Source organism: Pristiophorus japonicus, chromosome 1, assembly GCF_044704955.1.
Source record: "Pristiophorus japonicus isolate sPriJap1 chromosome 1, sPriJap1.hap1, whole genome shotgun sequence".
In the NCBI taxonomy this organism is placed as follows: Eukaryota; Metazoa; Chordata; class Chondrichthyes; family Pristiophoridae; genus Pristiophorus; species Pristiophorus japonicus.
Window position 1 is genome coordinate 397,077,651 of NC_091977.1, and position 24,425 is coordinate 397,102,075.

Sequence of the window (24,425 nt, forward strand, 5' to 3'; positions counted from 1 at the left end):
ATACAGATTTGTTGAAAAAAAGACGATTTTTTTTTTTTCATTTGTGTTTTTCTATTTAGGTTTCTCCAGTATTCCCATTTGTATGTCCCAATCTTTGGGCTCAATTTTCCCAGATCACTTACGCTATTTTTTCTGGCGTTTTTATTTTTTTCAAAGTTTTCCCCCTGAGATCTGTGCTGGCGTAACTGAGTTAGTTATGATTTTTCTAGGTGAGTTTTTGTTTGGACGTAATATGATGTTCTCTCATGTCTGCGCCAGTTTTCATAATTTTTCGCAGCTTGGCCAAAAATTTTTCCTCCTAGGTAGGCGTATCTGGCTACTTCCAAAAAACCTTCTCGTGAGTTAGCAGAAAGCCACGCACATTGACAAATCGGTGCTGAAAGACGCCATTGTTTTTAATCAAAGGTTTTGGAGGGAGTCAAGAACGCTTTTTTAAAAAAAAAAACAGAGTTCAACTTTTTTTTAACCTGTCAACATAGTAAATGGAAGTTTTTTTTGATTTCAGAAGTTTTCATTTTTTTAAATTTCCATGCCACCACCAAACGTCTTCGAGCAGGGCTGGAGGGTCATAGCTTTGACCGGCAGAATTGGCCCCGCACCCGGACACGGGCTCAGCTGGAAAACAAGCCCGGGGGGTGGGGGAAGAGGGGGAGGTGCCCGGGGAGCGAGATGCCGATCGGAAGGCTTCTGAAAACTGCAGTGAATTTGAGGGAGGAGTGGGGGGGGTGCAGGAGGGAGGAGAGAGAAGGGGAGAAGTTACAAGACTGCAATTAGTTTGGGGTGGGGGAGCGGGGGGGGGGGGGGGGGGGAAGAGAGGAAGGAGATCTGGGTGTGGTCCATTGGTGAGAGAGAACAAAGAACCTGTCCTGCCTGTTTTCCTGCCGTTTTGAGCTTCCTGCAAAGGTAAAATTTAACTATGGAGGCAATATTGACAATGCCTTACCTTGTGTGAGCCTTCTGCATGATGGTGCTACGTAGGAGACAATTGATTCGATGTCATTGCATGAAGCACATCAGAGCCCGTATGGTGCTGGTCAGGCAGCCTTACCCACGTCGGGTATATCGAGACAGGTGTTCGTACCTGCACCTGAGTGATGCAGACTGTCAGAAAGCTGCGTTTCTGCAAAGAAGTTGTAACTGCGATCTGAGAGTTTGTAAAAGCAGACCTGCAACCTAGAGGCGTCAGGAGGACTGCATTGTCAGTTGAAGTCAAGGTTACAGCTGCACTTTCATTCTATGCCTCAGGATTGTTTCAAGCTACAACTCTGGATATGTGCGCCATTTCTCAACATGCAACACATATCTGCATTCGGTAGGTGACAGCTGCACTATATACCCGGAGGAATGACTACATAAAGTTCCCCATGACCGCCCAGGCAATGTGTGACAGGGCTGTGGGCTTCTCCAGGATTGCTGGTTTCCCAAAGGTACAGGACTGCGTTGATTGTACCCACATCGCCTTGCGCGCACCTTTGGAGGATTCCGAGATGTACAGGAACAGAAAAGGCTTCCACTTCATTAATGTACAGCTCGTGTGTGATGACATGCATCGCATCATATCAGTTGGTGCAAGATACCCTGGGATGCATTCATGCTATGCGAGAGCGTTGTATCTGCCATGTTTCAGCAGCAGCCAGAAGGGCAGAGGTTGGCTACTGGGAGACAAAGCGTCAGGCCTCACCAACTGTCTCATGATGCCCCTATGCGTAACCCGGACAGAATCTGACCAGGAATACAACATGGCGCACATTGCGATGCGCAGCATCATAGAGAGGACCATTGGCATCTTGAAACAATGTTTCCGATGCCTGGACCATTCCGGAGGCTACTTGCAATACTCCCCTAAGATTGTCGGTCAATTCACTGTTTGCTGCATAACTTAGCCATCATGAGGCAGCAGCAGCTGGTAGAAGACCCACCTGAGGTGAGAGTGGCTGATGATAATGATGAGGAAGATGCAGATGACGAGGATGAGGACAAGGAAGCCATGCAAGTACCTAAACCCGAAGCATGACGGCGGAGGAGGGCGGGCCATTGTGCCCCTTTAATGATTGCTCTAGCCTTGCGCCAGCAGCTCATCTGTGAACGCTTTGCTGCCTGAAGGCTCAGTGACAACTATTCCACATGGACCATGTTTACTGTTTGGGCCTGTTCCATACTGTTGTATTGTGTTAATGGAGCAAATGATGGAAATGATTATTGTTTACTTCAAAGGTTGTGTTAATAATGGAACAAATAATGGAAATGATTCAGATTTAATATGAAATATATTTTTTTCAAAAGTTTAACTAACAGTTCTTTGTACTTAACTTGAATAATTTTATTCTTGTATCAAACTTTAAAGTTTTCAGTTACGATCACTTACAAACTTTAAAATCACTTACAAACTCTAAGATCACTTACTAACTTTTAAACTTGTAAATTTATATAACTTACAAAAATCTTTTAATTTGAGAACAGTTATAACAGCAGCAGCAAAGAAAGGCTGCACCCATTTCTCCTCTACCTTATTCTAAGACCGCCTGCCGCGCGTGTTCTTGGTGACTCCACCACCACTGTCCGCAGGCGGTGGCACAGTGTTTCTGGGGTTGGCACCAAGCTTATTCTTTCTAGGATCTCGGATAGTGCGCACCTGTTGGTTTACGGGGGCGGGGTGGAGGGGGGGGGGGGGGAGGCGGCAATGTGGAATGCCCGACTTGGAGCTCTTCGAGGCTGGTGTGGGGATTGGAGTGGGCGTGGCAGTTGATTCTGTCAATGGGCATGGGATCTAGGCGTGTTCCCTTAATGCAGCAGCTAACTCCAACATGCCGTCCCTCATAAGCCCTGACTGTGTTTCAACGACCTGCAATATTCCCTCCCTCATGTTGAGCAAAACTGTCTCAACTACCTGTGACATTCCCTCAGTTCAGTGATGTTTGCACCATCTCTGACATTCCCTCCCTGATGTTCACTGACAGCGCATCACATACCTGTGACATTCTCTCCCTCATGGTCACTGACATCGTTCCCATTTCTCGTGAGAATGCCGTTACTTCTCCTGACAGTCCCGCTACCTCGTCGCCCACCCCACTGATGGTGTCCAGGAGTGATCGCGTAAGGTCAGTGCTCTCCCCCATTCATTGCCATCATCTGAAGCACATCTGTTAGATCCTGCACCTCAGCAGAGCGCAGTCCAGCTCTTTCCCCTCCTCACCCTGGGTGTGGCTCGTACCCCACCACTGGGACCCGCATCCTCGGAAGGTGGGGCCCTGGATGTGCCTCGCTGCAGCCCCCCCCCCCCCCCCCCCACTGGGACCCGCAGCCGCGGAAGGTGGGGTCCTGTGTGTGCCCTGCTGCATCACACCACTGGGACCCGCAGCCTCGAACAATTGTAAATCATGGAATGTCCCACCAGCACTCAAACTACTAGTCACGCAAGGGGCTGTCACCGCAATGAGCGGCATCTCCTCCAAAGGCAATAAAACAGTGGAGGCTTCATCGAGCTCCATCCCTTCCCCCTCCCCCTCACCCCCATGTTCTTGGTTTGGAGGGTTGGATTGGAAGATGTTATCCTGTTCAGGTTGGACCTCGTCTGAATTTTCTTCTACATCGTCGGGGTCGGCCTCAAGTTCTGCAAAATAAACAGAACACAGACAAATGGTTCGCAGCAGAGGAGGGGGCAGGGTGGGTGGCATGAGTAGGCTTTCACAGCGCAGGCCAGACAGCAGGCTGACTTGAAGGACTACGATGAATGATAGCACATTGCATCAACTGAAGCGTAGCTGACGGAGATATCCCCAGGAATCGAAGTATAGCTAGCCCGCACAGTACTTAACATTTAGCAAAACCAGACTGTGGCATTTGCGGGACTTACCGTCTCATAGAAACGTAGAAAATAGGTGCAGGAGTAGGCTATTCGGCCCTTCGAGCCTGCACCACCATTTAATAAGATCATGGCTGATCATTCACCTCAGTACCCTTTTCCTGCTTTCTCTCCATACCCCTTGATTCCTTTAGCTGTAAGGGCCATATCTAACTCCCTCTTGAATATATCTAACGAACTGGCCTCAACAACTTTCTGCGGTAGAGAATTCCACAGGTTAACAACTCTTGAGTGAAGAAGTTTCTCCTCATCTCAGTCCTAAATGGCTTACCCCTTATCCTTAGACTGTGACTTCCCCAGTATTGGGCACATTCTTCCTGTCTCTAACCTGTCCAATCCCATCAGAATTTTATATGTTTCTATGAGATCCCCTCTCATTCTTCTAAACTCCAGTGAATACAGGCCCAGTCGATCCAGTCTCTCCTCATATGTCAGTCCTGTCATATCGGGAATCAGCCTGGTGAACCTTTGCTGCACTCCGTCAATAGCAAGAACGTCCTTCCTCAAATTAGGAGACTAAAACTAAACACAATATTCCAGGTGAGGCCCCAAGTGTGGGCCCAGCTAGTGCAGTGGTGATTGCTTTTCTCCAGGCAGGACCCATCAAAGCAGCGACCTTCTGTTCCAAGTGGCTGCAGATTTGCTGGGCCGCCTCCTGTTTGGGTTCTTTCTCGTTTGTTGTGTGCCACTTTCTTCTGCAACGATGAAAACATAACTTTTTAGAGAGGATGTCTTTCTGCTGGGTGGGACATAATACAGCTGATCACATTTACAATTGCATTGAATAAATTAAAATATTATTTACACTAACTACTTGACCAAGGTCCTGCCACTTCTTTCTACACTGGCCTCCAGATCTCGTGGTGGTCACCATTGCGCAGTAATCTTCTGCAAGTTGGTTCCAGTGTTTCTTCATTTCTTTGGGTGGAACTTTTATGTGACCTCTGCAGGTGTCCAGCTCCTGCCATCTGTTCTCAATCACAATAACTAGTGCCTCCAGTTCATCCTGCAAGAAATGTTGGTCCTTGCACCACGTTGCATCTTGTACTGCTGCAGCTCTGATTTTTTCAATGCTCTGCATTCCTTCTCACACACACAACTGGCTCTTTAAAAATGACTGCCAACTTGGAGCTGTACTGCGCACACGCGTCCATTGCAACGACGACAAAAACATCACTTTTTTGTCGCGCAAGCGCAGAAGGTGCGGCATCGCTTTTTCGGCACAGACAGCAGGCTCCACCCCACGAGGTGACTGGACACGCTGCGCGGCGCCAAATTCAAATTATAGATCAGGGAAACTTTTGTCAAAATATTTCCACCGCATTTCTGGCCTAGAAAAACGGTCGTAACTCTGGCAATTTGCCAGAAAATGGGCTTGGTCAAAATTGAGCCCTTTATTTTGCTTTCTGTACACTGTTTTAAATGTGTAATTTACATTTCCTGTGTTTTACTTCTTGCTTTGCCGTCTGTGAGGATTCTTCAGTCTGCTTGTTGATCACCCTCCCTGCTGCTTGCCCTATTCACAGACGCCACAGACCCCCTTAGAAGGCACTGAATTCTCACTGACATTATAAAAGAGTAAGTCAGTGCTCTAAAGCCCACTAAAATTTTTGTGGCCAGCTTTTTTCGAAGTGAACAGCAAGCACCGTTCCTTCGCCACTGACCGCAAAACCCGAGCCATTCGAGGATCCGGAAAGTGCAGTGGGTGGATACTGGCCTTTCACTTCTGGGACCTAGTTGAAATGGTCCAATATAAAATTACTTTTGGTCAGTTTCAATCCAGCTCCTGGTGGGCATGGATTCCCAGAACAAAACTGCCTTCATTTGTTAATGAAGAAGGTCTGACAATTGTGGGATACTTGTTCGTAGGGATGCTCTTCTTATGTTGGGCTGATGCAGAAGTAGCTATACTCTGTATTTAACTATGCTGGGTGTACATGATGCTAACATGGGATCCTGAATATAATACCCCTCACGTTGCTGAATACAAAAAATAAGCGTATTCTCGCAAGATAGTTTGTTTTTGTTACATTTTTCATTCATACCTGAGTTTTCAGGAGTAACTATTATTTAAGATGCAAGAATGTGGTTTGTGCATTTTCCATTGATTGCAGTAAACATGTCTTGATATAAATCCATACCTAATTACTCAGTTAAAATTGTTTTGTTTTTAATATGACATCCATATTTTACTATTCCTTAATGGCTGTCTTAATCAGGAAAGACAGGTATGTAAAAATGTAGCTGTTTATTAGTTTGGACCTCTAATAGGATTAGCAATGCATATGAGTGCTTCACATGTTAATGTAGATTTTAGTTGGTTGATGATTTTTTTAGTTTTATACACTGTTAATTGAGACTCTAGAATTCTAATAGCTGATCTAGTAGAATGTAGATGGTAAACCATGTATGTATTGCAATGTATGCACAATTTTTTTCTGAGCACTTTTAGTTTGAAGGACTAGTCCATTGTATTGTCTCAAAAAGAAAGAGCGGATTTACAGATTAACAGCGTATATTCTAAATTTTCCACTACATCCCAAATTTCTTAATCATTTTAGTTCAAACTTTTTTTTCTTCATTCAATGTGTTTGCTCTAAAATAAATAACTTGATGAGTAGACTTGTCATACACTTTTCTAAGATTTAAGATGGATGTGAATTGTGAAATATTTTTTTGTGTACTTTTATATGTTTCTGTTTTTGTACTAACACGATCACTTCTTTTCTGAACTTGTATTTTTCACTTGAACAACCTTTTGTCAGATGAAAACTACTATTATGGAGTAGCATACAATCTAGAATTCCCCCAATATGTTAACCAACTGGCTGAAATTTAAAATTGAATATTCTCAGCACCTGTAATTTAAAAAAAATTGCTTTAGGTTTAAAACTTTGACTTGTATTTTTAAATAAATATTCTCGAGATATCTAGACACTTGCCACAATTGAATAATTTCAAAGACACTGCTTTGCACCTATGTCATTGCAACAAGATGCTTTTGTCTGATAGCATAACATTATGAAAAAGTCCTGTGGGTGATTGTTCAATAGCATTCTCTTTTTGAACTCTTGACTCAACGTTTTGAGCTGCTGACAGCAAATGTCAAGTCCTATAGCTACTTTTGATTTAGTTGAGATTTTTTACCAGCTTGCAGCTGAATCCATCCATGCCATCATGAAGAAAAGGGAATGATTTGACCTTCTAGAATCGGATTATGGATTGGAATTGAGAGAATTTACAGAAAGTCTGTATCTCTTCCAATGTTGCATGTGAAAAAATAAAATTACTCAATAATAAAAGCTATTTTAAAAAAAAATCAAGTCAACAGTAACAATCCAAATAACCTATAGACTGCGAAATCGATCAATACTGTGTTTTGTTGCTTTTTGTGAAAAACTGACTACTTGTATTTTTTTTTTTAAGTTGCTCATTTCCAAACTCTTTTTTACAATCTTGTATGGATGTAGGCCAAGAAAAAACTTCAGAACAAGATAACAATGAAAATAAGTACCCTGACACAATAAATCGATATGGGAGTATAAATTCCTTGGATTCCACAGCATCATCGGGGATTGGCAGCTATAGCACTCAGACGTCCGGTGCAGACAACCCAGAACAATATGAGGTTTTGAAGCAGCAAAAAGAAATCATAGAACAAGGAATTGAGCTGTAAGTTTGATGACACAACATAATAAATCTGTTTATTCATTCTGAAAGCTTCTTTTATTTCTGTTTATTGTCCACTGTTAAGTGTAATGACATGAGAAACTGAAAATAAATTGGCATCTTGTAATATCCAAATGCTGGCCAAATTCTGCAGTAAAGATCATTTTGTTTTTATTTATTGGTCTCACGATTCTGACACAGTACGTTTTTAACAGTTTGTTGATGGATTTGGAAATAATAGAAAATGTACTAAATGGAATATAGAGGGAGTTAAAAAGCTGGTTTTCTGATCATCTTGGAATTTGTTCCACCAGTTGAATCATATAGAAACAGGTATCAACATGAACTTACTAGAGCACATGTGATTTCAGGAAATGTTCAAGTTTTGTATGCCTGCATTACATATCTACAGCTTCCTCATGAAGACATTGGAGGGGCCTTAGGGCAGCAGGCTCACTCTGGAGAAGTAGTGACATCTGCATCCACTTGCAACCCCATTGGTGCTGGGCACAGGCTCAAAGGTGCTACTGGTCATTGTCATTACAGACCAAATGTTCCCAACCAAGTCTTGGAAGCCTTATACTATTGTGGTATCCAGGCCAACTCTCCAGACATCTATTGAAGTAGTGATAACTTCCATTCTGGAAGCCACCAGTGTCCCGAGGAGCTCTTCCTGGCGCCTTGATGTTGCAGAAATCTCCCAGGCTGTCTAGTTCTTCGTGGTGTTCTGCAGATTGTAGGAAAGTTACTGCAACATATTGGCGATGGTTGAAGTGCACTACTCCCACTTGTACGTCATTTCAGCCATGTGTGGAAACTGTTAACATTGCCTACACATGACATCGATGCTTCCTAATCATTGCTCTTATTTCTTGTATTATTTTGGTGTTCTGATAAAAATTTTCAGACAATAATTAATAAATATGAAATAAGTTTAGTAATCAAGCTGTCAACCACTTATGTCCTTAGAATTTGAGACAGCTTTTTTGTTATTTGTACAGATTTAATAAAAAAACAAAAAGAGGGATACAGTATCTACAGGAACAAGGAATGCTTGGAACTACACCTGATGATATTGCCCAATTTCTGCATCAAGAAGAAAGATTAGACACGGTAAGAATTGTAAATGTCAACAATTGTAATTAAGTGCTGTTCAGAAGGCATTGTCATTTATTTAGAATTTTGTAAGAAGCAGTTAAAACTGTCGTAGGAAAGGATGATAACATTCTCAACTCCTTTACAATAATTTCCATTTATTAGATAATCTTTCATAGTACTTTTGATCAGTGGTTTTACATTAAACTGTGTTTTCCAAAGGTGTGACTTTTCCCTCCAGTAGCTACTTACTTCGCTTTAGTGAAGGTAACATAAGTTTCTTGCAGTGAATTAAAAGGCACAAGGAGAGAGATACTGATTTGGCATTTATGGTGGTTATTGCCTTGTAGTCAAGTGTACCAATTCAGGTTTTTTTTTTAAACAGAAAGAAGTAGATAAGACGTGACTCCATGATGGTATGTTGCCTCCTGATGCCAGGGTCAAGGATGTCATTGAGTGGCAGCAGAGCATTCTGGGGGGAGAGGGTGAACAGCTCGAGGTCGTGGTCCATATCTGGACCAATGCCATAGGTAGAAAGAGGGATGAGGTCCTATAGGCAGAGTTTAGAGCTAGGAGAGAGATTTAAAAAGCAGGACCTCAAAGATAGTAATCTCCGGATTACTCCCGGTGCCACGAGCTAGCGAGTACAGAAATAGGAGAATAGAACAGATGAATACATGGCTAGAGAGATGGTGCAGATGGGAGGGCTTTAGTTTCCTGAGGCATTGGGACTGCTTCTGGGAGAGCTGGAACCTGTACAAGCTGGGCGGGTTGCACCTCAATAGAGCCGGAACCAATATCCTCGTAGCGGGGTTTGCTACTGTTTTTGGGGAAGGTTTAAACTAGCTTGGCAGGGTGATGGGAACCTGAAAATAGATTCAGTCGGGAGGAGAGTAAAACTGGAATTAGAAAGCAAAAATAAAGAAAGTGAGTTTGAAGAAGAGGGGAAAAAAGGGTAAAAAAGCAAATTTAAAGGCACTTTGTCTAAATGCACGTAGCATTCGTAATAAAATAGATGAGTTGACGGCACAAATAGATACAAATGGGTATGATCTGATAGCCATTACAGAGACGTGGTTGCAAGGTGACCAGAACTGGGAATTAAATATTCAGGGGTATTTGACAAGCAGGAAGGACAGACAGAAAGGAAAAGGAGGTGGGGTAGCTCTACTGATAAAGGATGGAATCACTGCAATAGTGAGAAACAATATTGGCTCATATAATCAAGATGTTGAAACAGTTTGGGCGGAGGTAAGGAATAATAAGGGGAAAAAGTCACTGGTGGGTACAGTCTACAGGCCCCGTAACAGTAGCAACTTTGTTGTTTGGAGTATAAACCAGGAAATAGTGGGGGCTTGTAAAAAGGGAACAGCAATAATCATGGGTGATTTTAACCTCCATATTGATTGGACAAATCAAATTGGTCAGGGTAGCCTTGAGGAAGAATTTATAGAGTGCATAAGGGATGGGTTCATTGAGTAGTATGTAACGGAACCAACCAGGGGGGAGGCTATCTTGGATCTGGTCCTGTGTAATGAGACAGGATTAATAAACAATCTCCTAGTAAAGGATCCCCTTGGAATGAGTGCATAGCATGGTTGAATTTCAAATTCAGATGGAGGGCGAGAATGTTGGATCTCAAACCAGTGTACTAAGCTTAAATAAAGGAGATTATGAAGGTATGAGGGCAGAGTTGGCTATAATGGACTGGGAAAATAGATTAAAGTGTAGGACAGACGATGAACAGTGGCGTACATTTAAGGAGATATTTCACAACTCTCAAGAAAAATATATTCCAGTGAGGAGAAAAGGGTGTAACAGAAAAGATAACCATCCATGGCTAACTAAAGAAATAAAGGAAGGTATCCAATTAAAAACAAGGGCATACAAAGTGGCCAAAACTAGTGGGAGGACAGAAGATTGGGAAGCTTTTAAAAGCCAGCAAAGAATGACTAACATGATGATTAAGAAAGTGAAGATAGACTATGAAAGTAAACTAGCACGAAATATAAAAACAGATAGCAAGTGTTTCTATAGGTATATAAAAAGGAAAAAAGTGGCTAAAGTTGGTCCTTTAGAGGGCAAGACTGGGAATTGGTAATGGGGAATATGGAGATGGCAGAAACTCTGAACAAATATTTTGTATCGGGGCTATAGGGGAGGAGGAACTTAACACAATCACTAAGATGGTGGTGCTCAGTAAGATAATGGGACCGAAGGCAGATAAATCCCCTGGACCTGATGGCTTGCATCCTAGGGTCTTAAGAGAAGTAGCGGCAGGGATAGTGGATGCATTGGTTGTAATTTACCAAAATTCCCTGGATTCTGTGGAGGTCCCAACAGATTGGAAAACTGAAAATGTAACGCCCCTATTTTAAAAAAAAAAGAGACAGACAAAAAGCAGGAAATTATAGACAGTTAGCCTAACATCTGTGGCTGGGAAAATATTGGAGTTCATTATTAAAGAAGCAGTAGCAGGACATTTGGAAAAGCATAATTTGGTCAAGCAGATTCGGCATGGATTTATGAAGGGGATGTCATATTTGACAAATTTGCTGGAATTCTTTGAGGATGTAACGAACAGGGTGGATAAAGGGGAACTAGTGGATGTAGTGTATTTGGACTTCCAGAAGGCATTTGACAAGGTGCTACGTAAAAGGTTATTGAGCAAGATAAAAGTTCACGGGGTTGGGGTAATATATTAGCATGGATAGCGGATTGGCTAACTAACAGAAAACAGAAAGTTGGGATAAATGGTTCATTCTCAGGTTGGCAATCAGTAACTAGTGGGGTGTCGCAGGGATCAGTGCTGGGACCCCAACTATTTACAAACTATATTAACGACTTGGAAGAAAGGACTGAGTGTAACATAGCCAAATTTGCTGACGTTACAAAGATGCGAGGAAAAGCATTGTATGAGGAGGACACAAAAAACCTGCAAAAGTACATAGACAGGCGAAGTGAATGAGCAAAAATTTGGCAGATGGAGTATAATGTTGGAAAGTGTGAGGTCTTACACTTTGGCAGAAAAAAAAATCAAAGAGCAAGTTATTATTTAAATGGGGAAAAATTGCAAAGTGCTGCACTACAGCGGGACCTGGAGGTACTTGTGCATGAAACACAAAAGGTTAGTATGCAGGTATAGCAAGTGATCAGGAAGACAATGGAATCTTGGCCTTTGTTGCAAAGGGGATGGAATATATAAGCAGGGAAGTCTTGCAACAGTTACACAGGGTATTGGTGAGGTTATACCTGGAATACTGCATGCAGTTTTGGTTTCCATATTTAAGAAAAGGTATACTTGCTTTGGAGGCAGTTCAGAGAAGGTTCAATAGGTTGATTCTGGAGATGAGGGGATTGACTTATGAGGAAGGGTTGAGGAGGTTGGTCCTCTGCTCATTGGAATTCAGAAGAATGAGAGGTGATCTTATCAAAATGTATAAGATTATGAGAGGGCTTGACAAGGTGGATGCAGAGAGGATGTTTCCACTGATATGGGAGACTTGAAGTAGGGGGCATAATCTTAGAATAAGGGGCCGCCCATTTAAAACTGACATGAGAAGGAATTTATTTTCTGAGGGTTGTAAATCTGTGAAATTTGCTGCCTCAGAGAGCTGTGGAAGCTGGGACATTGAATAAATTTAAGTCAGAGACAGACAGTTTCTTAACCATAAGGGATTAAAGGGTTATGGGGAGTGGGCAGGGAAGTGGACCTGACTCCATTCTCTGATCAGCCATGATCGTATTAACACAGAAACATCGAAAATAGGTGCAAGAGTATGCCCTTCGAGCCTGCACCACCATTCAATAAGATCATGGCTGGTCATTCCCTCAGTAGCCCTTTTCTGCTTTCTCTCCATACCCCTTGATCCCCTTAGCCGTAAGGGTCATATCTAACTCCCTCTTGAATATATCCAATGAACTGGCATCAACAACTCTCTGCGGCAGGGAATTCCACAGGTTAACAACTCTGAGTGAAGAAGTTTCTCCTCATCTCAGTCCTAAATGGCCTACCCCTTATCCTAATACCGTGTCCCCTGGTTCTGGACTTCCCCAACATCGGGAACAATCTACCCGCATCTAACCTGTCCCGTCCCGTCAGAATCTTGTATGTTTCTATGAGATCCCCTCTCATCCTTCTAAACTCCAATGTATAAAGGCCCAGTTGATCCAGTCTCTCCTCATATGTCAGTCCTGCCATCCTGGGAATCAGCCTGGTGAACCTTCGCTGCACTCCCTCAATAGCAAGAACGTACTTCCTTAGATTAGGAGACCAAAACTGAACACAGTATTCCAGGTGAGGCCTCACCAAGGCCCTGTACAACTGCAGTAAGACCTCCCTGCTCCTATACTCAAATCCCCTCGCTATGAAGGCCAACATACCATTTTCCGCCTTCACTGCCTGCTGTACCTGTATGCCAACTTTCAATGACTGATGAACCATGACACCCAGGTCTCGTTGCACCTCCCCTTTTCCTAATCTGCCGCCATTCAGATAATATTCTGTCTTCACATTTTTGCTCCCAAGTGGATAACCTCACATTTATCCACATGGCCCACTCCTGCTCTCATTTCTTATGTTCTTATGTTTCTTATCAGCTAGAATCATAGAATGATAGATCACAGAAGGAGGCCATTTGGCCTGTGTCGGCTCTTTTGAAAGCGCCATTCAATTAGTCCTGTTCCCTTGCTCCTTCCCTGTAGTCCTGCAAATTTTTCCTCTTCAAGTGTTTATACAATTTTCTTCTGAAAGTTATTATGTAATCTGCTTCCAACGCCCTTTCAGTAGTGCATTCCAGATAATAGTTTGCTGTGTAATTTTTTTTTCCCGTACGTTCTTCTTGTGTTGTCAATTACCTTAAACCTGTGTCCTCTGGTTACTGGCCCTTCTGCCACTGGGAATAGTTAGTCTCTCCAAGTGACTGAAGTCTGTCATCCCTGGTACCATTCTAGTAAATCTCATTTGCATCCCCTCTCAAGCCTGGACATCCTTCAAGTTGTGCTCAGAGTTGGCTACAATACTCCAGCTGGTGCCCAACCAGTGTTCTTGCTTTTGTACTCCATCTGGCTTTATAAAGCCTAACAATTTGTTGTAGTGCTAATCTGTTGTGAGACATGTATTTTAGATAATACTGTGACAAAGAAGTTGTATTCATTCTCTTCAAATTTTTGTGATTGCTCAATTGATCCAGTCCCACTTGGCCATGGTCAAATGCAGTGAAAGACCTGGTATTCAGACTTTTGCATTTGTCCCTGCTCAATGCTGTAAAGACAAAACTTGGTCAGTTTGCAGGAAATGGGCATGTACTGATGTTTCTCTTTCAACATGTGTGCATAAAAAAGTGTTTTTCCAGCAGTCTGCAATTCACCATATCTCTTGTAGTAAATATGAGTGACCAATATAGGCTCTATAGAAAAAAAAAATGTTTTAAAATGTTGTATAAAGGCAGATTTTCATCTAAGCACCATTCCATGCTGAGGATTGGCTGTGCACTGAAGCATTTGATTGACAATGTTGATGTGTAAACTTGTCGAGCAGGTTTTTTAGACTTCTTCAAGGCATTCTGAGGTGAAATGTCATTTTTAAGTGTGCAGTACAGGGTTGAAAATTGTCAGAGTAAGCAGAACATTGCAAAGGTTTGTCTATGTGCTGCAGTCAGTCACCACATCCAATTAACCTCTTTTAAAGTGGAAACAATAATGAGTACAATGGTGGCAGTGTGAGCTGCGAGGAGGATGCTATGAGGCTGCAGAGTGACTTGGATAGGTTAGGTGAGTGGGCAAATGCATGGCAGATGAAGTATAATGTGGATAAATGTAAGGTTATCCACTTTGGTGGTAAAAACAGAGAGACAGACTATTATCTGAATGGTGACAGATTAGGAAAAGGGGAGATGCAACGAGACCTGGGTGTCATGGTACATCAGTCATTGAAGGTTGGCATGCAGGTACAGCAGGCGGTTAAGAAAGCAAATGGCATGTTGGCCTTCATAGCGAGGGGATTTGAGTACAGGGGCAGGGAGGTGTTGCTACAGTTGTACAGGGCCTTGGTGAGGCCACACCTGGAGTATTGTGTACAGTTTTGGTCTCCTAACTTGAGGAAGGACATTCTTGCTATTGAGGGAGCGCAGCGAAGATTCACCAGACTGATTCCCGGGATGGTGGGACTGACCTATCAAGAAAGACTGGATCAACTGGGCTTGTATTCACTAGAGTTCAGAAGAATGAGAGGGGACCTCACAGAAACGTTTAAAATTCTGACGGGTTTAGACAGGTTAGATGCAGGAAGAATGTTCCCAATGTTGGGGAAGTCCAGAACCAGGGGTCACAGTCTAAGGATAAGGGGTAAGCCATTTAGGACCGAGATGAGGAGAAACTTCTTCACCCAGAGAGTGGTGAACCTGTGGAATTCTCTACCACAGAAAGTAGTTGAGACCAATTCACTAAATATATTCAAAAGGGAGTTAGATGAAGTCCTTACTACTAGGGGGATCAAGGAGTATGGCGAGAAAGCAGGAAGGGGTTACTGAAGTTGCATGTTCAGCCTTGAACTCATTGAATGGCGGTGCAGGCTGGAAGGGCTGAATGGCCTACTCCTGCACCTATTTTTTATGTTTCTATGTTTCTATAACATACGAAATAGGAGCAGGAGTAGGCCGTATGGCCCCTCGAGCCTGCTCCACCATTTAATACGATCATGGCTGATCCGATTATGGACTCGGGTCCACTTCCCTGCCCGCTCCCATAACCTCTTATTCCCTTATCGGTTAAGAAACTGTCTGTCTGTATCTTAAATTTATTCAATGACCCAGCTTTCTCAGCTCTGAGGCAGTGAATTCCACAGATTTACAACCCTCTGTTAGCGTTAGTGTTTTCTCAGAAGAATCACTCAACACTCAGAGTCGGTTCCAATGCTGATGCGGCCTTTATTACGCTTAGCGGGGAGGAAATCACAAGACTGAGTCCAGGCTTCTCTCCACAGAACAAAGGGTTACATTCACTTTTATATGTTTCACAACAGTTACAAACAGTTTACTACAGTTACACAGCCCATCACGGCTGGACACAAGCCAATCACAACGATTATAGATTACATATAGGTTCTTTTAACCCAATAGAATTCCTCTTATGTGTCAGGAACCATGTGTTCGTCTCTTGTCAGCTTGGGCTGATTGATATAGGTTCTCTCACTAGTTCTTTCTTCTTGGAGAAATAATTGGTTTATCATCTTGTTTACAGGAGATGAGTTCTCTTATCTCTTTCTTCCTGGGGAATTAATTGGTTTATGGCCTTGAATACGGGAGATGGGTTCTCTCCTCATTATTCTTATCCTGCATCCAAGGCATTCCTATAGTGGGCCTCACAGGGTTATTGCTCGGTCATTGAACATTCAACAGTTCACAGCTTGACTACCTGATTTCCCATCATGCCTGGGCAGCCATTTTATGTGTGGCCACTTTAAACTTATATGCGTTTAGATATATCTAGCAGGTGCCTAATGCCTAGTATTGTATATTCTAAAGGTGCCTACCTCCTACAACACCTCAAAGAAGAAATTCCTCCTCATCTCAGTTTTAAATGGGCGGCCCCTTATTCTAAGATTATGCCCCCTAGTTCTAGTCTCCCCTATCTGAGGAAACATCCTCTCTGCATCCATCTTGTCAAGCCCCTTTATAATCTTATACATTTTGATAAGATCACCTCTCATTCTTCTGAATTCCAATGAGCAGAGGCTCAACCTCCTCAACCTTTCCTCATAAGTCAACTCCCTCATCTCCGGAATCAACCTAGTGAACCTTCTCTGAACTGCCTCCAAAGCAAGTATATCCTTTCTTAAATATGGAAATCAAAACTGCACGCAGTATTCCAGGTGTAGCTTCACCAATACCCTATATAACTGTAGCGAGACTTGCCTGCTTTTATACGCCATCCTCTTTGCAATAAAGGCCAACATTCCATTGGCCTTCCTGATCACTTACTGTACCTGCATACTAATCTTTTGTGTTTCATGTACAAGTACCCCCAGATCCTGCTGTACGGCAGCACTTTGCAATTTTTCTCCATTTAAATAATAACTTGCTCTTTGATTTTTTTTTTCTGCCGAAGTACATAACCTCACACTTTCCAACATTATACTCCAGCTTCCAAAATTTTGCCCACTCACTTAGCCTGCCTATGACTTTTTGCAGGTTTTATGTGTCCTCCTCACACATTGCTTTTCTTTCCATCATTGTATTGTCAGCAAACATGGCTACGTTACACTCGGTCCCTTCTTCCAAGTCGTTAATATAGATTGTAAATAGTTGGGGTCCCAGCACTGATCCCTGCAGCACCCCACTAGTTACTGATAGCCAACCCGAGAATGAACCATTTATCCCGACTTTCTGTTTTCTATTAGTTAGCCAATCCCCTCTCCATGCTAATATATTACCCCCATGAACTTTTATCTTGTGCAGTAACCTTTTATGTAGCACCTTGTCCAATGCCTTCTGGAAGTCCAAATACACCACATCCACTGGTTCTCCTTTATCCACCCTGTTCGTTACATCCTCAAAAGAATTCCAGCAAATTTGTCAAACATGACTTTCCCTTCATAAACCCATGGCGACTCTGCCTGACTGAATTATGTTTTTCCAAATGTCCTGCTACTGCTTCTTTAATGATGGACTCCAACATTTTACCAACCACAGATGTTAGGCTAACTGGTCTATAGTTTCCTGCTTTTTGTCTGCCTCCTTTTTTAAATAGGGGCGTTACATTTGCAGTTTTCCAATCTGCTGGGACCTCCACAGAATCCAGGGAATTTTGGTAAATTACAACCAATGCATCCATTATCCCTGCCGCTACTTCTCTTAAGTCCCTAGGATGCAAGCCATCGGGTCCAGGGGATTTATCTGCCTTTAGTCCCATTATCTCACTGAGTACCACCACCTCAGTGATTGTGTTAAGTCCTTCCCCCTGCCCATAGCCCCTTGACTATCCACTGTTGGGATATTGTTTGTGTCCTCTACCATACAAAATATTTGTTCAGAGTTTCTGCCATCTCCATGTTCCCCATTACTAATTCCCGGTTTCGTCCTCTAAGGGACCAACATTTACTTTAGCCACTTTGTTCCTTGTTATATACCTTTAGAAACTCTTGCTATCTGTTTTTATATTTCGTGCTAGTTACTTTCATAGTCTATCTTCCCTTTCTTAATCATCATGTTAGTCATTGTTTGCTGGCTTTTAAAAGCTTCCCAATCTTCTGTCCTCCCATAAGTTTTGGCCACTTGGTATACCCTTCTTTTTAATTGTATACCGTCTTTTATTTTTTTGGTTAGCCACGGATGGCTATCTTTTCTCTTTCGCCCTTTCCTCCTCACTGGAATATATTTTTCTTGAGAGTTGTGAAATATCTCCTTAAATGTACGCCACTGTTCATCAACCGTCCTACATTTTAATCTATTTTCCCAGTCCACTTTAGCCAACTCTGCCTTCATACCTTTGTAGTCTCCTTTATTTAAGCTTAGTACGCTGGTTTGAGACCCAACTTTCTCGCCCTCCATCTGAATTTGAAATTCAGCCATGCTATGCACTCATTCCAAGGGAATCCTTTACTAGGAGATTGTTTATTAATCCTGTCTCATTACATAGGACCAGATCTAAGATAGCGTGTCCCTTGGTTGGTTCCATTACAAATTGCTCAAGCGACCCGTCCCTTATGCACTCTATGAACTCTTCCTCAAGGCTATCCTGACCAATTTGATTTGTCCAGTCAATATGGAGGTTAAAATCACCCATGATTATTGCTATTCGCTTTTTACTAGCCCCCACTATTTCTTGGTTTATATTCCGACCAACAGAGTTGTTACTGTTAGGGGGTCTATAGACTACGCCCACCAGTGACTTGTTCCCCTTATTATTCCTTACCTCCACCCAAACTGTTTCAACATCCTGATCATTTGAGCCAATATCCTTTTTCACTATTGCAGTGATTTCATCCTTTATCAACAGAACTACCCCACCTTGTTTTCGTTTCTGTCTGTCCTTCCGGATTGTCAAATACCCCTTAATATTTAGTTAGAAACATAGGTGCAGGAGTCGGCCATTCGGCCCTTCGAGCCATTCAATAAGATCATGGCTGATCATTCCTTCAGTACCCCTTTCCTGCTTTCTCTCCATAGCCCTTGATCCCCTTAACCGTAAGAGCCATATCTAACTCCCTGTTGAATATATCCAGTGAACTGGCATCAACAACTCTCTGCGGCAGGGAATTCCACAGGTTAACAACTCTGAGTGAAGAAGTTTCTCCTCATCTCAGTCCTAAATGGCCTGCCCCTTATCCTAAAACTATGTCCCCTGGTTCTGGACTTCCCCAACAACGGGAACATTCTTGCGCATCTAACCTGTCCAGTCCTGTCAGAATCTTATACGTTTCTATGAGATCCCCTCTCATCTTTCCAAACTCCAGTGAATAAAGGCCCAGTTGATCTCGTCTCTCCTCATATGACAGCCCAGCCATCCCTGGAATCAGTCTGGTGAACCTTCGCTGCACTCCCTCAATAGCAAGAACGTCCTTCCTCAGACTAGGAGACCAAAACTGAACACAATATTCCAGGTGAGGCCTCACTAAGGCCCTGTACAACTGCAGTAAGACCTCCCTGCTTCTATATTCAAATCCCCTAGCTATGAAGGCCAACATACCATTTGCCGCCTTCACCGTCTGCTGTACCTGCGTGCCCACTTTCAGTGACTGATGAACCATGACACCTAGGTCTCGTTGCACCTCCCCTTTTCCTAGTCTGCCGCCATTCAGATAATCTGCCTTCGTGTTTTTGCCCCCAAACTGGATAACCTCACATTTATCCACATTATACTGCATCTACCATGCATTTGCCCACTCACCTAACCTGTCCAAGTCACCCTGCAGCCTCTTAGCGTCCTCCTCACAGCTCTCACCGCCACCCAGTTTAGTGTCATCTGCAAACTTGGAGATATTACACTCTATTCCTTCATCCAAATCGTTAATGTATATTGTAAAGAGCTGGGGTCCCAGCACTGAGCCCTGCGGCACCCTGCTACTCACTGCCTGCCATTCTGAAAAGGACCCGTTTATCCTGACCCTCTGCTTCCTGTCTGTCAACCAGCTCCCTATCCACGTCAGTATATTACCCAAATACCATGTGCTTTGACTTTACACAACAATTTCTTGTGCGGGACCTTGTCAAAAGCCTTCTGAAAGTTCAAATACACCACATCCACTGGTTCTCCCTTGTCCACTCTGCTCGTTACATCCTCAAAAAATTCCAGAAAATTTGTCAAGCATGATTTCCCTTTCATAAATCCATGCTGACTTGATCTGACCCTGTCACCGCTTTCCAAATGCGCTGCTATTTCGTCCTTAATGATTGATTCCAACATTTTCCCCACTACTGATGTCAAGCTAACCGGTCTATAATTACCCGTTTTCTCTCTTCCCTCCTTTTTTAAAAAGTGGTGTTACATCAGCTACCCTCCAGTCCATAGGAACTGATCAAGAGTCGATAGACTGTTGGAAAATGATCACAAATGCATCCACTATTTCTTGGGCCACTTCCTTGAGCACTCTGAGATGCAGACTATCAGGCCCCGGGGATTTATCGGCCTTCAATCCCATCAATTTCCCTAGCACATTTTCCCACCTAATAAGGATATCCTTCAGTTCCTCCTCCTCACTAGACCCAGTGTCCCCTAGTACCTTCGGAACGTTATTTGTACCTTCCTTACTGAAGACAGAACCGAAGTATTGGTTCAATTGGTCTGCCATTTCTTTGTTCCCCATTATAATTTCACCTGAATCTGACTGCAAAGGATCTACGTTTGTCTTTACTAATCTTTTTCTCTTCACATATTTATAGAAGCTTTTGCAGTCGGTTTTTATATTCCCTGCAAGCTTCCACTCGTACTCTATTTTCCCCCTCTTAATTAAACCCTTTGTCCTCCTCTGTTGAATTCTAAATTTCTCCCACTCCTCAGGTTTGTTGCTTTTTCTAGCCAATTTATATGCCTCTTCCTTGGCTTTAACACTATCCTTAATTTCCTTTGTTAACCATGGTTGAGCCACCTTCCCAGTTTTATTTTTACTCCAGACAGGGATGTACATTTGCTGAAGTTCATCCATGTGATCTTTAAATGTTTGCCATTGCTTATCCACCGTCAACCCTTTTAGTATCGTTTGCCAGTCTATTCTAGCCAATTCACACCTCATACCATCGAAGTTACCTTTCCTTAAGTTCAGGACCCTAGTTTCCGAATTAACTTTGTCACTCTCCATCTTAATAAGGAATTCTACCATATTATGGTCACTTTTCCCCAAGAGGCCTCGCACAACAAGATTGCACAATACCCAGGCTAGGATGGCCAGCTCCCTGGTTGGTTCTTCGACATAATGGTCTAGAAAACCATCCCTAATACACTCCAGGAAATCCTCCTCCACTGCATTGCTACCAGTTAGGTTAGCCCAATCAATGTGTAGATTAAAGTCGCCCATGATTACTGCTGTACCTTTATTGCACACATCCCTTATTTCTTGCTTGATGCTGTCCCCAACCTCACTACTACTATTTGGTGGTCGATACACAACTCCCACTAGCGTTTTCAGCCCTTTGGTATTCCGCAGCTCCACCCATACCGATTCCACATCATCCAGGCTAATGTCCTTCCTTACAATTGCATTGATTTCATCTTTAACCAGCAACGCCACCCCGCCTCCTTTTCCTTTCTGTCTATCCTTCCTAAATGCTGAATACCCCTGGATGTTGAGTTCCCAGTCTTGGTTCCCCTGGAGCCATGTCTCCGTGATGCCAATCACATCGGATCCGTTAACTGCTATCTGCGCAGTTAATTCATCCACCTTATTCCAAATACTCCTCGCATTGAGGCACAGAGCCTTCAGGCTTGTCTTTTTAACACACTTTGCCCCTTTAGAATTTTGCTGTAATGTGGCCCTTTTTGTTTTTTGCCTTGGGTTTCTCTGTCCTCCACTTTTACTATTCTCCTTTCTATATTTTGCTTCTGCCTCCTTTTTATTTCCCTTTGTCTCCCTGCATAGGTTCCCATCCCCCTGCCATATTAGTTTAACTCCTCCCCAACAGCACTAGCAAACACTGATTCTGGTTCTGTCCAGGTGCAGACCGTCCGGTTTGTACTGGTCCCACCTCCCCCAGAACCGGTTCCAATGTCCCAAGAATTTGAATCGTTCCCTTCTGCACCACTCCTCAAGCCACGTATTCATCTGAGCTATCCTGCGATTCCTACTCTGACTAGCACGTGGCACTGGTAGCAATCCTGAGATTACTACTTTTGAGGTCCTACTTTTTAATTTAGCTCCTAGCTCCCTAAATTTGTCTCGTAGGACCTCATCCCTTTTTTTACCTATGCCATTGTTACCTATATGCACCATGACAACTGGCTGTTCACCCTCCGTTTACAGAATGTCCTGCACCCGCTCCGAGACATCCTTGACCCTTGCACCAGGGAGGCAACACATTATCCTGGAGTCTCGGTTGCGACCGCAGAAACGCCTATCTATTCCCCTTACAATTGAATTTCCTATCACTATCGCTCTCCCACTCTTTCCTGCCCTCCTGTGCAGCAGAGCCAGCCACGGTGCCATGAACTTGGCTGCTGCTGCTCCCCTCTGATGAGTCATCCCCCTCAACAGTACTCAAAGCGGTGTATCTGTTTTGCAGGGGGACGACCGCAGGGAATCCCTGCACTACCTTCCTTGCACTGCTCTTCCTGTTGGTCTTCCATTCCCTAGCTGGCTGTGTACCCTTTATCTGTGGTAAGACCAACTCACTAAATGTGCTATTCACGTCATTCTCAACATCGTGCATTCTCCAGAGTGAATCCACCCTCAGCTCCAGTTCCGCAACGCGGTTTGTCAGGAGCTGGAGGCGGATACACTTTCTGCACATTTAGTCGTCAGGGACACCGGAGGCGTCCCTAATTTCCCACGTAGTACAGGAGGAGCCTCTCGCCGCCGCACCTCCCGACTGCCGCCGCGTTGGGCCTTTTATAGGCCTCTCGCCGACCCCGGACTCACGCCTTTCGCCGGTCCTGGTCACCTTACAACCACGTCTCTGTAATGGCTATCAGATCATACCCATTTGATTTGTATCATTTGTGCTGTCAACTCATCTATTTTGTTATGAATGCTACGTGGATTTAGACAAAGAGCCTTTAAATTTGTTGTTTTACCCTTTTTTCTTGCTTGTTTCCTCTGTCCTTCAAACTCACTTTCTTTATTTTTACTTTCTAATTCCAGCTTTACTCCCCTCCCTACTGAATCTATTCTCAGGTTCCCATCCCCCTACATAGCTAGTTTAAACCCTCCCCAGCAGCACTAGCAAACCCCCCTGCGAGGATATTGGTCCCGGCTCTGTTGAGGTGCAACCCGTCTGGCTTGTGCAGGTCCCACCTCCCCCAGAAGCGATCCTAATGCCTTTGGAAACTAAAGCCCTCCTACCTGCACCATCTCTCCAGCCATGCATTCATCTGCTCTATCCTCCTGTTTCTGTACTCACTAGCTCGTGGCACCGGGAGTAATACGGAAACTACTACCTTTGAGGTCCTGCTTTTTAATCTCCTAGGTCCCTAAACTCTGCCTGCAGGACCTCATCCCTCTTTCTACCTCTTGTCATTGATCCTGATATGGATCACGACCTCTGGCTGTTCACCCCCTCCCCCCAGAATGCCCTGCAGCCGCTCGGTGACATTCTTGACCCTGGCACCAGGGAGGCAACATAACATCCAGGAGTCATGTCTGCGGCCGCAGAAACGCCTGTCTGCTCCCCTGACTATTTAATCCCCTACCACTATAGCTCTTCCATTCTTCCCCCCCCCCCCCCCCCCCCCCCCCCCCCACCCCAGGTGCAGCTGAGCCATCCGTGGTGCCGTGGATTTGGCTCTGGCTGTACTCCCCAGGGCCACCATCGTCCTCACCAGTACTCAGAAGAGAGATGGACTCGGGACTCCTGCACTACCTGCCTAGTCCTCCTCTTCTGTCTGGCGGTTACCCAATCCCTCTCTGCCTGCTCACTCTTAAGCTGCGAGGTGACTACCTCCAGAAATGTGCTATCGATGTAGCTTTGTCTTGTGGATGCACTTCAGTGACTCCAGCCGCCGCTCAAGCTCCAAAACACGGAGCTCGACTTGTTGCAGCTGGAGACACCTCCTGCACACATGGAAGTCCCGGCTGCAAGAAGCATTCAGGATTTTCCACATGGCACAGGATGTGCAATCCACGGGACTGAGCTACCCTGTCATCCCTCTAGTTAGACTCTGAACCATCAAGTAGAACTAAACTCTAAATCTTAGCAAAACACACCCAGCCACTACTCAGCAAACAGCTGATTTAATTAATTGGTTTTCCTTTGATAATAAAGATCACATTTATTTAATTGGAGCTCCTAACTTACACCAATGCCCAAGGTTTTAAAAAAAAAAAGAAACTAAAAATACTCACCAATCCACCAGCCAATCACTTATCTGCTTGGCTGTAACGTCTCACTTCGATTTTGTCCCTTACTCTTGTCGCTGCTGCAGCTGACTGCTCCCGATCTGCTGTCGCCTTTTGTAGCGCTACACACAATCTGCTCTCGCGATGCTTGCGCTCCGATCTCTGGCTCCTCCCAATCTGCTTCTGCCTTTTGTAGCGCCGCACCCGGTCTGCTGTCGCGATGCTTGCCCTCCGACCTCTCAGTAACGGAGTGTTAAAATTGAGAATTTGAGGGGAGAGTGGGAATTCGGAGCAAAGGGGAAAGGAGATACTCAT

General features: G+C 43.8%; 1 protein-coding gene across 3 annotated transcripts in view; it reads left to right on the top strand.

The window, feature by feature from the left end:
• arfgef1 (ADP-ribosylation factor guanine nucleotide-exchange factor 1 (brefeldin A-inhibited)) overlaps positions 1-24,425 on the top strand; it is a 375,012-nt gene that overhangs the window by 165,328 nt on the left and 185,259 nt on the right. For all 3 annotated transcript variants that reach the window (XM_070891344.1, XM_070891351.1, XM_070891358.1), the window contains 2 exons: positions 7,333-7,534; positions 8,533-8,644. In XM_070891344.1, coding sequence (XP_070747445.1) covers positions 7,333-7,534; positions 8,533-8,644 — 314 coding nt within the window. The remainder of the gene's footprint in view (positions 1-7,332; positions 7,535-8,532; positions 8,645-24,425) is intronic.